This window comes from Trachurus trachurus, assembly GCF_905171665.1.
Source record: "Trachurus trachurus genome assembly, chromosome: 17".
Classification (NCBI taxonomy): Eukaryota; Metazoa; Chordata; class Actinopteri; order Carangiformes; family Carangidae; genus Trachurus; species Trachurus trachurus.
This window is the reverse complement of record NC_139900.1, coordinates 6,372,501-6,386,046: the sequence shown is the minus strand read 5'-3', so window position 1 is coordinate 6,386,046 and position 13,546 is coordinate 6,372,501. Positions and strand designations below refer to the sequence as shown.

The 13,546-nt window shown below is 42.5% G+C and overlaps 2 protein-coding genes across 2 annotated transcripts in view; both read right to left on the bottom strand.

Moving 5' to 3' along the window:
• The window catches only part of retreg1 (reticulophagy regulator 1), a 332,731-nt gene that overhangs the window by 55,311 nt on the left and 263,874 nt on the right, over positions 1–13,546 (bottom strand). The gene's annotated exons all lie outside the window — the stretch shown is intronic.
• The window catches only part of LOC311000094 (receptor-type tyrosine-protein phosphatase N2-like), a gene marked incomplete at both ends in the record, with an annotated part of 265,882 nt that overhangs the window by 48,376 nt on the left and 203,960 nt on the right, over positions 1–13,546 (bottom strand). The window contains one exon of the mRNA XM_083990729.1: positions 12,366–12,578. Within this exon, the coding sequence (XP_083846855.1) occupies positions 12,366–12,578 (213 nt within the window). The remainder of the gene's footprint in view (positions 1–12,365; positions 12,579–13,546) is intronic.

Below are 13,546 nucleotides of genomic sequence, written 5' to 3'. Positions count from 1 at the left end.
CACCTGCTGAGCACTGGACAGTTTCCATAGTGTCAACAAAATGCAGCAACCAACCCCGTCCCCGGATAAATAACAACTTTTTGACACCGTCTTCATTCATACGTCAGAGAAAACTGTCAAGACTCAAGACCACTTAACCCGAGACCGAGTCAAGACCAAACCAATGCGAGACCATTTTCCAGACCTGTATCACTGTATTCAGTACCAGTCCACATAATAATCATGTGGTTTGATATTTACATTATTCCTCCTCAGCTAAAAAGAAAATATAATCTTATATAAAAATCTATACCATATGTAATTGAACAGAAGAACACAGCACAGAGGTCTCCTCCCACTTTTTCAGATGGTTACACAAGCAGATACTTTAGTAGAACTATTTGAATTATCTTAAAGTTGTTGAATTACATCACATAAACCAAAGTGTCAGCAGGCTGTGGTCTTGAAAAAAATGAAAATCTCTGAAAAATCCTGAGTCCAGCTCGACCAAGACCGAGACCAGACCTTGAAGAGAGTTTCACTCATGCAGCGCGTTGGAGGAAGATCACAAAGGGCAAAGAGACTGGGATACAACTGTAACACAACTCTTTAACTTCCTGCAACAAAGTCATTTCCTTGTCTTGATCTGGCATTTCTAAAAAACACTGCTATATCTGTTATGATGTTAAAAGGACAGTCTGTGCGCTAAAAACCAACAAAAACATACGGTTAGACGTTAATACATCAAACTCTGTTAACATTTAACCCTCCAGCATCTACGACCGCACTGGCCTGATCAGATCACGTGACGTTTTCAAAGCGCCGTAACAAAGCGACTTCACTGGAAAGGACAGAAACTTTATCTCAGTGTTTGTTGGACGTTGAGCATATAAAACTGGAGATATGATAGTGTTAATTTTATATTACAAAAATATTTATAGTGTAAAGTGGGATGAGATTGGCAGACGTCAGATTTTTTTTCTCGATATATGTATATTGTCATTTTATAAAACGGACAAAAAGTGGATTTTTGTGGATTTTGAGGCCCAATGTGTTAATAAAGTGGGTTAAAGTGAAAAAAAATAACTGTCAGATCAAGTTGTACTGAAAAAAGATTTTACCTAACATGGGTATGGTGAATATTTAAGTAGTAAACAACCAGCAAACAGCTAACAAACAGTCTGCAGCCATGAATCAAAATGTTATCACACGGTCACAGCTCGTAAAGACACGAGTCGTTCATCCTGATGGAGGCAGGAAGCAAATGTTATCTGACAGTTTCACCGATACTGACCGACCAACACTGTGGAGGATCCATGTGGAGGATTTTCAAAATAAAAGTGTGTGAAACTATACAAAATAAAAGTGTTTTGTGTTGTGTTTTCGTCCTCCCTGAGCTGTTGTAAGTCTCTGCAATGCAGCAATAAAGAAAGAAGAGCTGGACCTCCTCCTCCTCCTCCTCCTCCTCCTCCTCCTGCTAAAGAGGATTTCTAGGAACCAGTGGATTACATCTTCAGTCCCTGTGTTGACGTTTAATACGACATTAGTGATCAATACGTCCAGTCGTCGTAAATCCAGTATAGTATGTAATCCTGGGTAGGCGGCAGCACATCACATCACAGCGGAGCAACGTAACCGTGAAGTTTAAAGAACAACAATAAATGTCACCTGACCTTTTAATGTGAAGCCATGCATCACAGACATATCAGTGTGTGTGTGTGTGTGTGTTTGTGTGTAAGAGAGAAGACCTGGGCTGAATCTCCGAGGTAATCTGTGTTTCTTAATGAGAGCGATGCCGATGATTAACCGACGGCGTGTGTGAGTGACGGTGGCAGTAATGTGAGCAGCCCTTCATTAGTCTGGATCCCCGCGCTGACACTGATCTATGAGCTCGGACACAGGCTCATAAATGTGTGTGCGGATTAATAAAGTGCTGGGGAGGGAGGGGGGGCGACGGAGGAGATGGTGGTGGTGGGGGGGGGGAAACACAAACATGTCTGTATGTGGAGGAGAGGAGTCAGACACTAGAGGAGGCGCTGAGCCGGAGAGGAACATATTCTATTCTGGCTGCAGCTCTGGATTTATAGAGTTTGGATTTTATGGACGTTTCAGTTTCACTATGTGAAGCCTGAGCTGAGCTGAGGGAAATTATGGGATGAACTCAAGAATGATTCAATAACAATTCTGCTAATTGTTTAAGTCGCTCATGAAAAAAAACAAAAAAAAAAACGCCAGAAGGCACCAGCTCCAGCTTTTAAGAGGAGATAACTGGACTGTACATTTGGAAAAGATGATAAATTATGGCTTATTGTGACACCTAGCAACACAAATTAAAGGGATAGTTCAACTTTTTGCAAATTGGCCCATTGCCATAATCCCTATAGTCATAGCAGTAGGTTCGTTACCTTTAATTGTCGGTACAAGCTGTTTTTAGAACGGCGGAGCAGAGCTGTGAGCTGCTCAGAGCTACGCTACAGAGGCTAATGGGATTTCTTGGTTTCCCTCATCAAACTCATCAAATACACAATCCAACAACTCCACAACGCTCTGGTGGACAAGTTGTGAGCTGCAAATTCACCACGCTATGAGATAATAACACAACGTTACCACACAGAGTTGTTTTAGAGGTAAATGCAGAGACTGCTGATGCACGTTCCCGTCGGGGACAGTTTTTCCATCAAGCAGTCTCTGTATTTACCTCTAAAACAACTCTGTCTGGTAACGTTGTGTTATTATCTCATAGTGTGGTGAATGTGCAGGTCACAACTTGTCCACCAGAGCGTTGTGGAGTTGTTGGATTGTGTATTTGATGAGTCTGATGAGGGAAACCAAGAAATCCCATGAGCCTCCGTAGCGTAGCTCTGAGCAGCTCGCGGCTCTGCTCCGCCGTTCTAAAAATAGCTCACACCGACAATTAAAGGTAACAAACCTACTGCTATGACTATTATTATGGCAATGGGCCAATTTGAAGTTGAACTATCCCTTTAAAACCAACAAAACGTCCACTATCTGCAGCAGCGTTGGACCAAATCAACTTTCGAATATTTATTCAACCACATGGCACATTATGAGACCACAGGAATTGATTTACTATCAATTAAAGATTATCAACAGTTGTATAAAAACTAATGATCCTACTAATCATGTTGGTTCCAAGTTACGTGAATGTCCCCGGTCAGAAATAACATTTCAAATATCCTAATTCATTACAAGACTATTGTTAAGTGCTGTCTTCTGATTGGCTATATATATAATGTGTAATATAATGTGATCACATTACTGCTAAATTCAGATTGATTGATTATGGATTTTGCTGCTGACGGCCACAGAGAGTTTTCTACCGTCTATAATATCGCTTTGCTCCATGGTTACAACATCCACAGAGCTGTCAGTTGAAGCTTGTAAATCATTTCTTATCTCGTAACACTAATAATAAATTAAAAAAACGCATTGTAATCAATATTCCGTACCAAATGAGTAACGTCTTTAATAGTTGGCTGCATGATAACTGGATAATGTGTAATGAGAGTTCCCATTAGGGCTGTAATTGATGCTGTTTCTGGCCTAATGACAACTCCAATGGATCTTATAGCCTGTTTGATGTATGTGGACTAATGAAGTGTAATGGAGTATTGAACCGTCTACTACACTTCTAACTTGTTCTCTCCACCCAATAATAATCCAACCGCGCCGTGACACAGGCTTTTATTGTGACAGCTCCACTGTGTTTTAAAACAACACAACTCTCTACTCGTTTTTTTGTAGGATCAATTTAAAATCTGTAATAAAAGACTAAATATTGGCCTCATAAATCCTCCTCTCCCGACTCTTAACCACACCGGTTTGTCTGACTTCCTGTCTGAGCGTCAGAGTTACAGCCTCAGAGACACAACAACCAGGACACCACATTGCATTGCACTGAACAGAATACACACACACACTCACAAGCACTACACACACACAGAGGATCGTCAGCGTTCATATTTCAACAAAGCCCACACGGTGAACTTTGCTGCAGCAGCAGATTCTTTTATGATGTAATTAAAACTTCTTAAGAAACGTCTCCCTCCCCCCCCGAGAACCAATTAGAGGACACACACACACACACACACACACAAAAAAAAGAACTGTAAAGGAACAATATAAGGCAGGACATGTTGAGTGTTTAAACGCCAGCGCAAATTTACAGCATCTCTGAAGACACAACGTCTTTTTTCATTTAATTTGTGAATTTATACGACGGAGGAGGTGAGAGCGGCCAGAACAGCCTCTGTTTGAACACGACAGAGCAGAGGAGCAGAGGTGTCCACGTCACCTTTGTTTTTTAAAAGAGGAACTACACAATATATTCAGCAAAACAGTGGAAAAAGGACCAGACTGGCATAATAAGGCCTTTTTCCACTAGCGTTACGCAACTCAGGTTTTTTTTTTTTTTTTTCCCACCTGGTCCATTTTAGTAGCACCTCAGACGAGGTTCCAACTGAGATGAGCCGATATTAAAGGGATAGTTCAACATTTTGGCAAATTGGCCCATTGTCATAATTACTATAGTCTTAGGAGTTGGTTCATTATCTTTAATTGTCGGTGCATGTTGTTTTTAGATCGGCGGGACAGAGATGTGAGCTCTACAAGGCGCACAGTACTGTGTACTTTCGCCTTTCCCTCATCAAACTCATCAAATACACAATCCAACAACTCCAAAACGACGCTCTGGTGGACAAGTTGTGACCTGCACATTCACCACGCTGGGCAGAGCGACTTCAAAATTGGCACCCCCCAGGACAGCGTGGAGCAGGTTGCAAACATGAGGATGTTGAGGAAACTAAACTCCATCCTGAACAATGACAGGCACCCACGCCATGCCCTTGAGGCCTTCAGACTGAGCTCACACAGCAGCAGGCTAATCCCTCCGAAATGTAGAACTGAGAGGAACCTCAAGTCTTTTTTACCAGCTGCCATTAGGCTTTTTAACTCACAGTAATCATGTGCTTATGCCATTTTGGCTTCTCTTAATATCTGTAATCATGTGACGGTGTCTCTCCCTCCTTTTTAAAATCTTATTTTAGACCTTGCTACTTTTGCTTCTTTTTAAATCGCATTTTAGACCTTGCTGCTCTTATTCACTGACACAAGTTTGTAACGGGTTGTGCAATATTGTTGTTATTGTGTATTTTTGTGCATGATGATGATGAACAACTGATCTGTACTGAGGCTGCTGTGCAGAAAACCACCTATTGAGGATGTTTTCAGTCCAATATGCAACAAATAAAAACCAGTAAACCAGTAAATATGGAACTAACCAGTCAAAATATTATTTTATTTGTCGTGTAAATATGTTTTTGGTTTATCTTGAAGCTGTGGTGAACAATTAACTAAACTTTTTACCTCAATTACGATTAATGACTGATTTATCTATCTTTTTATTGGGTGCAAGCTGCTCGGTGTTTGACGTTTCCTCCATGTAGCGGCCTGACTGGATGTGGCGGGGTCATGTGACTACACAGCAGCCAGTGGTGTGTTTTAGGAGTCGGCTCTAAACGTCGGTTTAGATTATTTGTGGATTAATTGCCCAGCCCTGACTGAGAGCGAGCTGCTGCAGGTTGTGCACTCGCAATCAGAATGAACGATTGCAGCACCGACTTTAAACAGGTTTCTATTGATCAGACGAGTCCAAATGTAAAAAAAAGGAAAATGACACCTCCTGTGGTTTGAAAACGAACCGACCGTATCACAGGAACAAGCTTTCCTACTTTGCTGATTCCTACTCCATCAAACCGTTGCTTTGTTTTTGTTTTTTTCAGTAATTGCCGACGCTTTACATTACTGTCCGAGTTAATAAGAGTGATTCCCTTCATTCTGGGAAACAACTGGCTCTGGGTCATTTTCAGAATTGTATTAAAATCTGCCTGCAGAGTTTTTGAAATTCAATTTTCTGTCCGTCGTTGCATCATGGTTGCAGGGGCTGCTCTGTGTTCAAGGACGTTTCCATCCTTTTTTTTCAGTTTCCTGCCAAACGTTGAACATTAAATGCAGCAAATGGGGGAAAATCACCATTTCCAGGAGGATCCATATTATCTGACGTTTGTGTCTTGTGGATTCATTTTTGTTTTTCTGACGTCGTGCGTGGAGCTCATGAATGAAACGCAATCAAGATGTTTGGTGCATCCATTCTACAGTAACAAAAGCAGTTCAGCTTTGGCAATAAATAAATAAAGGTGGATGGATGTTCCCGGTGATGGATGGCCCACGTCTAGAAAGCTGTAAGTCTTCTCAAAATTGATTTTAAAATACAATAAAAATTAATGAAAACAAGTGCTTGTCTGGAAAGTAGAAGGTCGATGATGAAGCTGACGGAAGAGTCGGAAAAACGCTCTGAAATAACTGATATGTAAAAGGACGATCAAGCTCCTGCACGGACCCACAGAGGCAGAAAAAGACGTCATTGATCCACGGAGAGTCAAAAATGCAGTTTTGGTTTGAGACACAATCAAAAAAACCCAAAAACCTTTCACACAAAAACCACGAAGGAAAAAGAGAAGAATCGATAAAACAGCTCCGAACGACGAGACAAAAAAGAGATGGTTAGCTACCTTGAAAGTAGAAAAATATTCACTTCACTGCTGTGTGTGTTTTAGCAGAGTGTGTGTTGGTGTGTGTGTGTGTGTGCCTCATCACCCCGCCCCGCCCCGCATACATGAATAAAGGTTAAAAGAAAAAAAAAAAAAAGAAAAAACTCCCATCAACCCCCTCTGATGGGCACTGGGCCAGAGAATCCACTTGACGCCACATGACCGACACCAATCACGCGTCACCTCGGGGCGACGGCGGGTGAGTCGGTGTCGGGAGGCGTGTGCCACCCAAAGCAGAACTACCCTCCCCTCCCCCACCTCCCCCCACCACCACCACCTCCCTGTAAATAAACCTGCTAACGGGGAGGACGGAGGCTGCAGGGTTTATGGGGGGCAGGGGCGTGCCCATCGGGGGCCCTCGGGGGCCCACAGGGGCGCCTCTGTTTACACGGCTCTGACCAAAACAAATGTCGGGGTCTTCACCCGAGTGCGTCGCCCCTGAGCCTCAACAAACAAACAGATAGAAGGAGGACGTGGTACAATATGGTGGAGGAGGAGGGAGGAGGAGGAGGGGAGGAGTAAAAACCTGTTACTGAAAACAAAGAGTCTGGATTGTAAACGCAAAAAAAAAAGATGATGATGATGATGATGTCATGGTAAAAACTAAACTGTTATATCTATTATTATTATATTTCATATAAACTGATAGCGACACTTGTATATATTACGATTACGATACTACGTAATAACTACCTAATAATTTTACGAGAATAAAGTGGCAATTTTATGAGGAAAAAGCAGCGATTTCATCCAAGTCCGCCTGGTTCTTTCTGCAGAATAGATGCATTTTCTTGCATATTCTTTCCAAAGTCCTGATACTGACAACAATGTGGTGCTGATGAGCCAAAAGATTACAGTAAGTATCTCCTTGTTTGTGAAACCTTTACTGAAGTACAACTTCACAAAATGCTCCACAGCCTCATTTCAACAACTTTCCTCCTCAAAAACAACAGGTTAATATATTATGACTTAAAATTATGACTTTTTCTAGTAAACTTAGGACTTTTTTTCTTGCAAAATTAGGACTTTTCTTGTAAAATTAGGACTTTATTCTCATAATATTATGACTTTTTTCTTCTAAAACTATGACTTTATTCTCTAAGTCTGTGAAAAAAAGCTTTCTCAATGTGGCCCTAAGACTCGGTTGTAATATATGAACTGATACAGGAGATAAATCAAAACTTTATAAAGGTGCAGGTGAAAACCTGATCCACCATGTTCAGGGACAAGACTTTACTGAACTGATAATCAATAAATCATCAATGACGGAGCAGAGCTGAGTTCACCGGTGCAGGAGACAAAGAGCATAAAGAGACTGTGAACGATGAACTCAGTGTGGACGACGTCAGGTTTTAAATCTTTAGAAAGGAAAAGATGGCCGCCACTGAGAAAACATGATTCACTGGTCGGAGATGGAGGAGTTCATAAAACCTGTCTGTTTGTTGTTAGTTGTGTGTTTTTAGGATGTTGAGCTATGAGGATTATATGTATTTGTATATTTCAAATTTCCACTGAGGTGGACGACTTCCATCCATTAATCAAATGACACAACATGACATCACTTCCTGCAGAGCCAATAGAAAAGCATTGAAGCCGTACACATGTAGGTTCCAGGTCGGGACAAATCCCTCTGGCCTGTGTTTATATTTTACTTTATTTGCTGATAGATATTGATGAATAACTAAATAAATGTGCATTAAATTCACACAGTTTCTTACAATAATTCACTGTCAATGAGTTTTATACGTTTTTTTGACTTCCATGGCTCTTCACTGATCAGTGAATCACATCAGTGGAGGACGACAGTGACCGGAAACAGTCTGTGTCTGAATGTGAGAGGATGTTATCAAACTGCAGACCAGGAAAACTATGGAGGAGGAGGAGGAGGAGGAGAAGGAGGAGGAGGAGGAGGAGGAGGAGGAGGAGGAGGAGGAGGAACGATACTGTTACTGTTTGTTTGTTTGTTTCATCTAAATTGAGATGCAGTGGAGACGTGTTCTGCACTTATTCTCCGGCAGCGTAAAGAAGAAGAAGATGAAGATGATGATGATGTTATCGTGCCCGTGAGAGGAAAACCGAGGAGGAAGCAGCAGCAGGAGGGAGGAGGAGGAGGAGAAGGCACAGCTTCAAAAATGAAGAAAAAGAAGAGAAATATATATAAAAAAATAAAGAAAACAGGTCATTTGATTTCATCTCGAGTCTTAGAAACTTGTGAAAATATGCAAATCTGTTGAGATATCTGAGACAAGATTCCAAAGCTTCTCGTGTTTCAAGAAATTTCACGGCCTGGATGATGATGATGACGATGATGATGATGATAATGATAATATCTTTAAATGAGATAATAAATAAATCTTCGAGATAAAAATCTGGATTTGTGGAAAAAAAAATCTGTGTTAAAAATTTTTTAAAAGCTGCCAGAGAGTCTCTTCACTTCGACTTCGAGGGAAAAGAAGAAAAAAATAAAAAGCTGAAAGTGGGATCAGACGGCGGCGACTCCCACGTCGACATCCCAGTGTCTCCGTCCCCCCGCCCGGCGCTCCGACTCCGACACGTCGCTGCACACGCACGCTCCTCCGTCGACGCCTGTCAATCAAAGCCTCCTTTGTCGGCGTCGGCCAATCCCGCTTCGCCGTTTCACAGGGAGCGTTTGATTGACAGGCCGGGGAGCGGAGGAGTGGAGGAGAAGAGGAGGAGGAGAGGGGGGTGGGGAGCTGCTGCAGGTGGAGGGGGGGAGGGGTGTGTGTGTGTGTTTCTGTGTGTGTGTGTGTGTGTGTGTGTGTGTGTGTGTGTGTGTGTGTGTGTGTGAAGCGAGGCCTCAAATAAATGCGCCAAGGGCGAGAAACATTAACATGCAGTCGGCCGAGCCTGAGAGTGTGTGCATGCATATACAGTATGAGTGTGTTTGCATGTGTGTGTGTGTTTGCATGTATGTGTGTGTGTGTGTGCATGTGTGTGTGTGTGTGTGTGTGCATGTGTGTGTGTGTGTGTTTGCCAGCCAGTATGAAGGAGCTGCAGCAGTACGGCCGTCAGGCAGCCTGCCGCTTCCTGTCTGCTTTTAATTGCATGTAGCCCTAGAGACTGCACACACACACACACACACACACACACACATTGAAACACACACACACATTGAAACACACACACACACACCCAGGGAACCCCTCGGTGCTGACAAAGAGATGAGGCTACGCGGCTCAGACGGAGCTGAACGCCGACGGAGACGATGACGACGACGGAGGAGACGAGAGAGTCGAGCGTCATCGACGTATCAATCGGACGAGCAACGCGTAAACACGGTCGCTATGGTTACCTGTGAATTTTAATTAATTAGCATTTTCCAATTAGACGCTTGGAGGAAAGTAACCGTGAAGATAAAAAGTTCCTCACTCTGAGGAAAAGTAAATATTTGGTGTCGACAGTCGGACGTCTCGGTGACGCCTCGCTGCTTTTAAATCCTCAGCGTAAGAAGCTACGTCACGTTTCGCTAAAAATAAAATTAAAAAAACAACAACTGAAAGACACCATGATGGATTTTTTACAAGTCTGAGGCTCTGACGCAGCAGCTCCGTCTGTTTCACAAGTTTAAATAAAAAATAAAACACATATTCCCCCGGAGAAGAGCATGAAACGTAAGCACTTAGGGGACGGAGGAGGCGGCGGCTCGTTATAGAGTCAATGCTCACAGGAACTCGCTCATTTAAAAACATGGTGCTGAAAAGGTCAGAGAGAGAGAGAGAGGGAGGGAGGGAGGGAGAAATCTCAATCTAATTCTTCTGCTCAAAAAACCACTTAATATTGGATTCTGTAAATTAAATTTCACACCCGGCTATTCAGGCCAAAGGATAATTACAGCCAGAGAGTGACAGGAGGAAGGAAGGAAGAGAGGAAGAGAGGGATGGAAACGACTGGAGGAGGGAAAACCTGTTGGATCCACGATGTTTGACCGAATCACAGCAGCGGTTACGTTACACACACACACAAAGACACACACACACACACACACACCACATGACACCAACCTGGTTTTAACGTGTCGATACAATAATATAAAAACCAGGAAGTCGATACCACAATAATATTTTCCAGCCATGAAACCAGAGATGCTGCAAATCTGATAATCTAATAATTAAAAAAGGTCTTTATACTTTATATTTATAGAGCATAATGATGATTAATGGTGAATCCATCAAAAACAAATGAAGCCTCTTAAATATGACAGGTAATTTTGGCCACCGCTGTATGAAGATATACAGTGGCATCATGCAACAGTTTGGGCACCAGAGGTCCAAATGTCTGTTAATGTGAACAACAGTTCATCAAGTGGAAGATGAAATTATCTCCAAAAGACATAAAGTTAAACATGAAACACTCTTTTTCAATATTTTAATCAATATCAGTGTGTTATTTTTTAGTTTTCTACAGTTTTAGAGTGAAAAATGGAAACAAAGCAGCAGCAGCCTGCAGAAGAATGGGAAACCCAGGAGCCGAATCTTTGCTATGGCTCTTCTCCTTTTCTTTCATCTTGGAAATAAAAAAACACAAGTTATATAGTTTAAAATGTAACAGGAATGTGTCATCTGTAACTTTATGTCTTTTGGAGATCTCTTCAACTGTTCACATTACTGTAACAGAAACTTTGACCTCTGGTGCCCAAACTTTTGCCTGATGTCACTGTATAGTATATATATAAAATTACTAAAGAGGTTTCAGTTGTTTTTGATGAATTCACCATTAATCATCATTATGCTCTATAAAACATAAAACAGAGCCATCGTAAGAAGATTTAGGTCATTTTTCTTTACAAAAACCAAGCTCAGCCTGTTTCAGTCTCAGTGTCACATGTTGAATCTGGAGCTCGATCGAGTTGGAAAATAAACTGGACAGATCTATTCTACATTGAAAGGAAAACCAGAGAGCATGATGAGATAACACTGCGGAATATATTGACACTATGCCAGAGAGATGTGCTGCAGACCATATATTAAATTAAAGGGGACATATTATGGAAATATCACTTTTTGAAGGCTCTTTAACATACTGTACTGTATATTTGGGTCTTGGTCAAAATGTGAGAACTGACAAAAAATCTGTAATGTTCAGGCTCCCTAGGTTGAAATCAATGTGGTTTTATGAGCTGTTCCCTCAGTTGTCTGACTATGATGTAGCTAGTTTTCCGAATTTGCATAACACCACCCCTACCTGGTACCGGTAGAAGGGGGCGGAGCCTGGTGAGCAGTGGCTCATTTGCATTTAAAGGGACAGGCACTGAAACCAGCTGTTCTGAACAGAGCTGTTTAGAGAGGATGAAAAGAGCTGAGATGTTTGATCCTTGGGGGATTTTGACTGAAGCATGTCACAGACATGTCTTTAAGACACCTGGGAACTATTTTAATTTGTGAAAAAGGGGCATAATATGTCTCCGGACTCACTTCATCTGATTGTGCTAAGAGCAAACATCTGCATATTTTATCAGCATAATGAAATTACATTATGTTTTGGAAGCAAAAAAAAAAGCTGTTTTGTATTTTGGCTTCCACATATGGTGAAAGTTGGGTTTTTAAAAATATGATTCTGCAGCACAAACGAGCTGCGATCTAACAATAAATTCTTGTTTTTATTATTTATAGGTGACAGTGTAACCTTCATTTTCTCTCTAACTTTAACATCTTTCCTCGTTTTCTTGTGAACCATTAGATCATTTTACAGCTGAAAGGCCCAAACAGAAACATCTCCGTGTGCAGTAACTCCTCCTACCTGGTAGGTGGCGGTAGCATCTCCGGCGGCGTCCGTGCCCAGGTTGGTGAGCTTCTCCTTGAGCTTGTGGTGCGAGCGGTGGCGGAGGCAGTAGACCACGGTGGAGGCCAGCAGCACGCCCACGATGCACAGGATGGACACCACCGTCAGCACCAGGAACTTGGTGGACTCGGCCTGGCTGTACTTGGTGGGGATCTGCTTGACCTGGCTTCCCTGTGTAACACACACACACACACACACACACACACACACATACAGGGTTAATGATACACGTGAGGTAAAGTGTCAGCGTGCGGAGCGTAGTACTATCACAGCCAAGACGACGAGAGCTTTGATTCATCCGCCGCCGCACTACAAAAAGAGTTGGTGATGATGAAGCAGCTGCTGCAGAACAAACAGCAGGAGGGAGAAGGAAAAAAAACACTCTGTAGCTAAAACCAGAAAGAAAACTACAGCAGGTGATTCCAGTGATCAGTCAGACAAGAGGAACTCATCTGGACAACGTGTTGTTGCTGCAGACCATAGACTGTAAAAAGAATGGATGTAGCGTCCGTGACGTCACCCATTGGTTTTGTGGAGTCGTTTTTGTGACTCTAATATGGCGGCCTGAACAGCGCCATGTTGGATTGACCGGCCGAGAACCCGCCCACTGGCCTCGAAGCAGCTGTCCACTTAGCTGCTCGGACCTGTCACTCAACGTTTCCGCGCCCTAATTGGCCAGAGTTTTAACCTAATAACAGTAAAACGGTAGAGTTAAAAAAAAATTCACCCCCCTCAGAGTGTGTGCGGGGGTAGAAACTATCGATTGAGACGAAAAAACGTTCTGACACCAGGCTTTGATCATGTTTATTGAGGATGTAAAGTCGGCGATTTTAACATGGGGGTCTATGGGGAATGCTGCTTTCTGACACCAGCCCCCATAGGAAGCCGAGGGGATTGCAGTTTTTTGAACGCAGAAGTGAGCTTCACTTCTCAGACCGACAACTGCCCCCTTGCTGCAGACTCTCAGAGCTTCATGGCACATGGTCCGATACTCCTGGATTAAAGCACACACACACTCGCTATTTTTCGCTATTTGAACAGAATTCGAATTATTTTAAAAACGAGATCATTCAAAGGTGGAAACTGACGCTCCAACGCGTTCCTTCCACAACGACGCAAATTAACGCCGTGCGTCACAA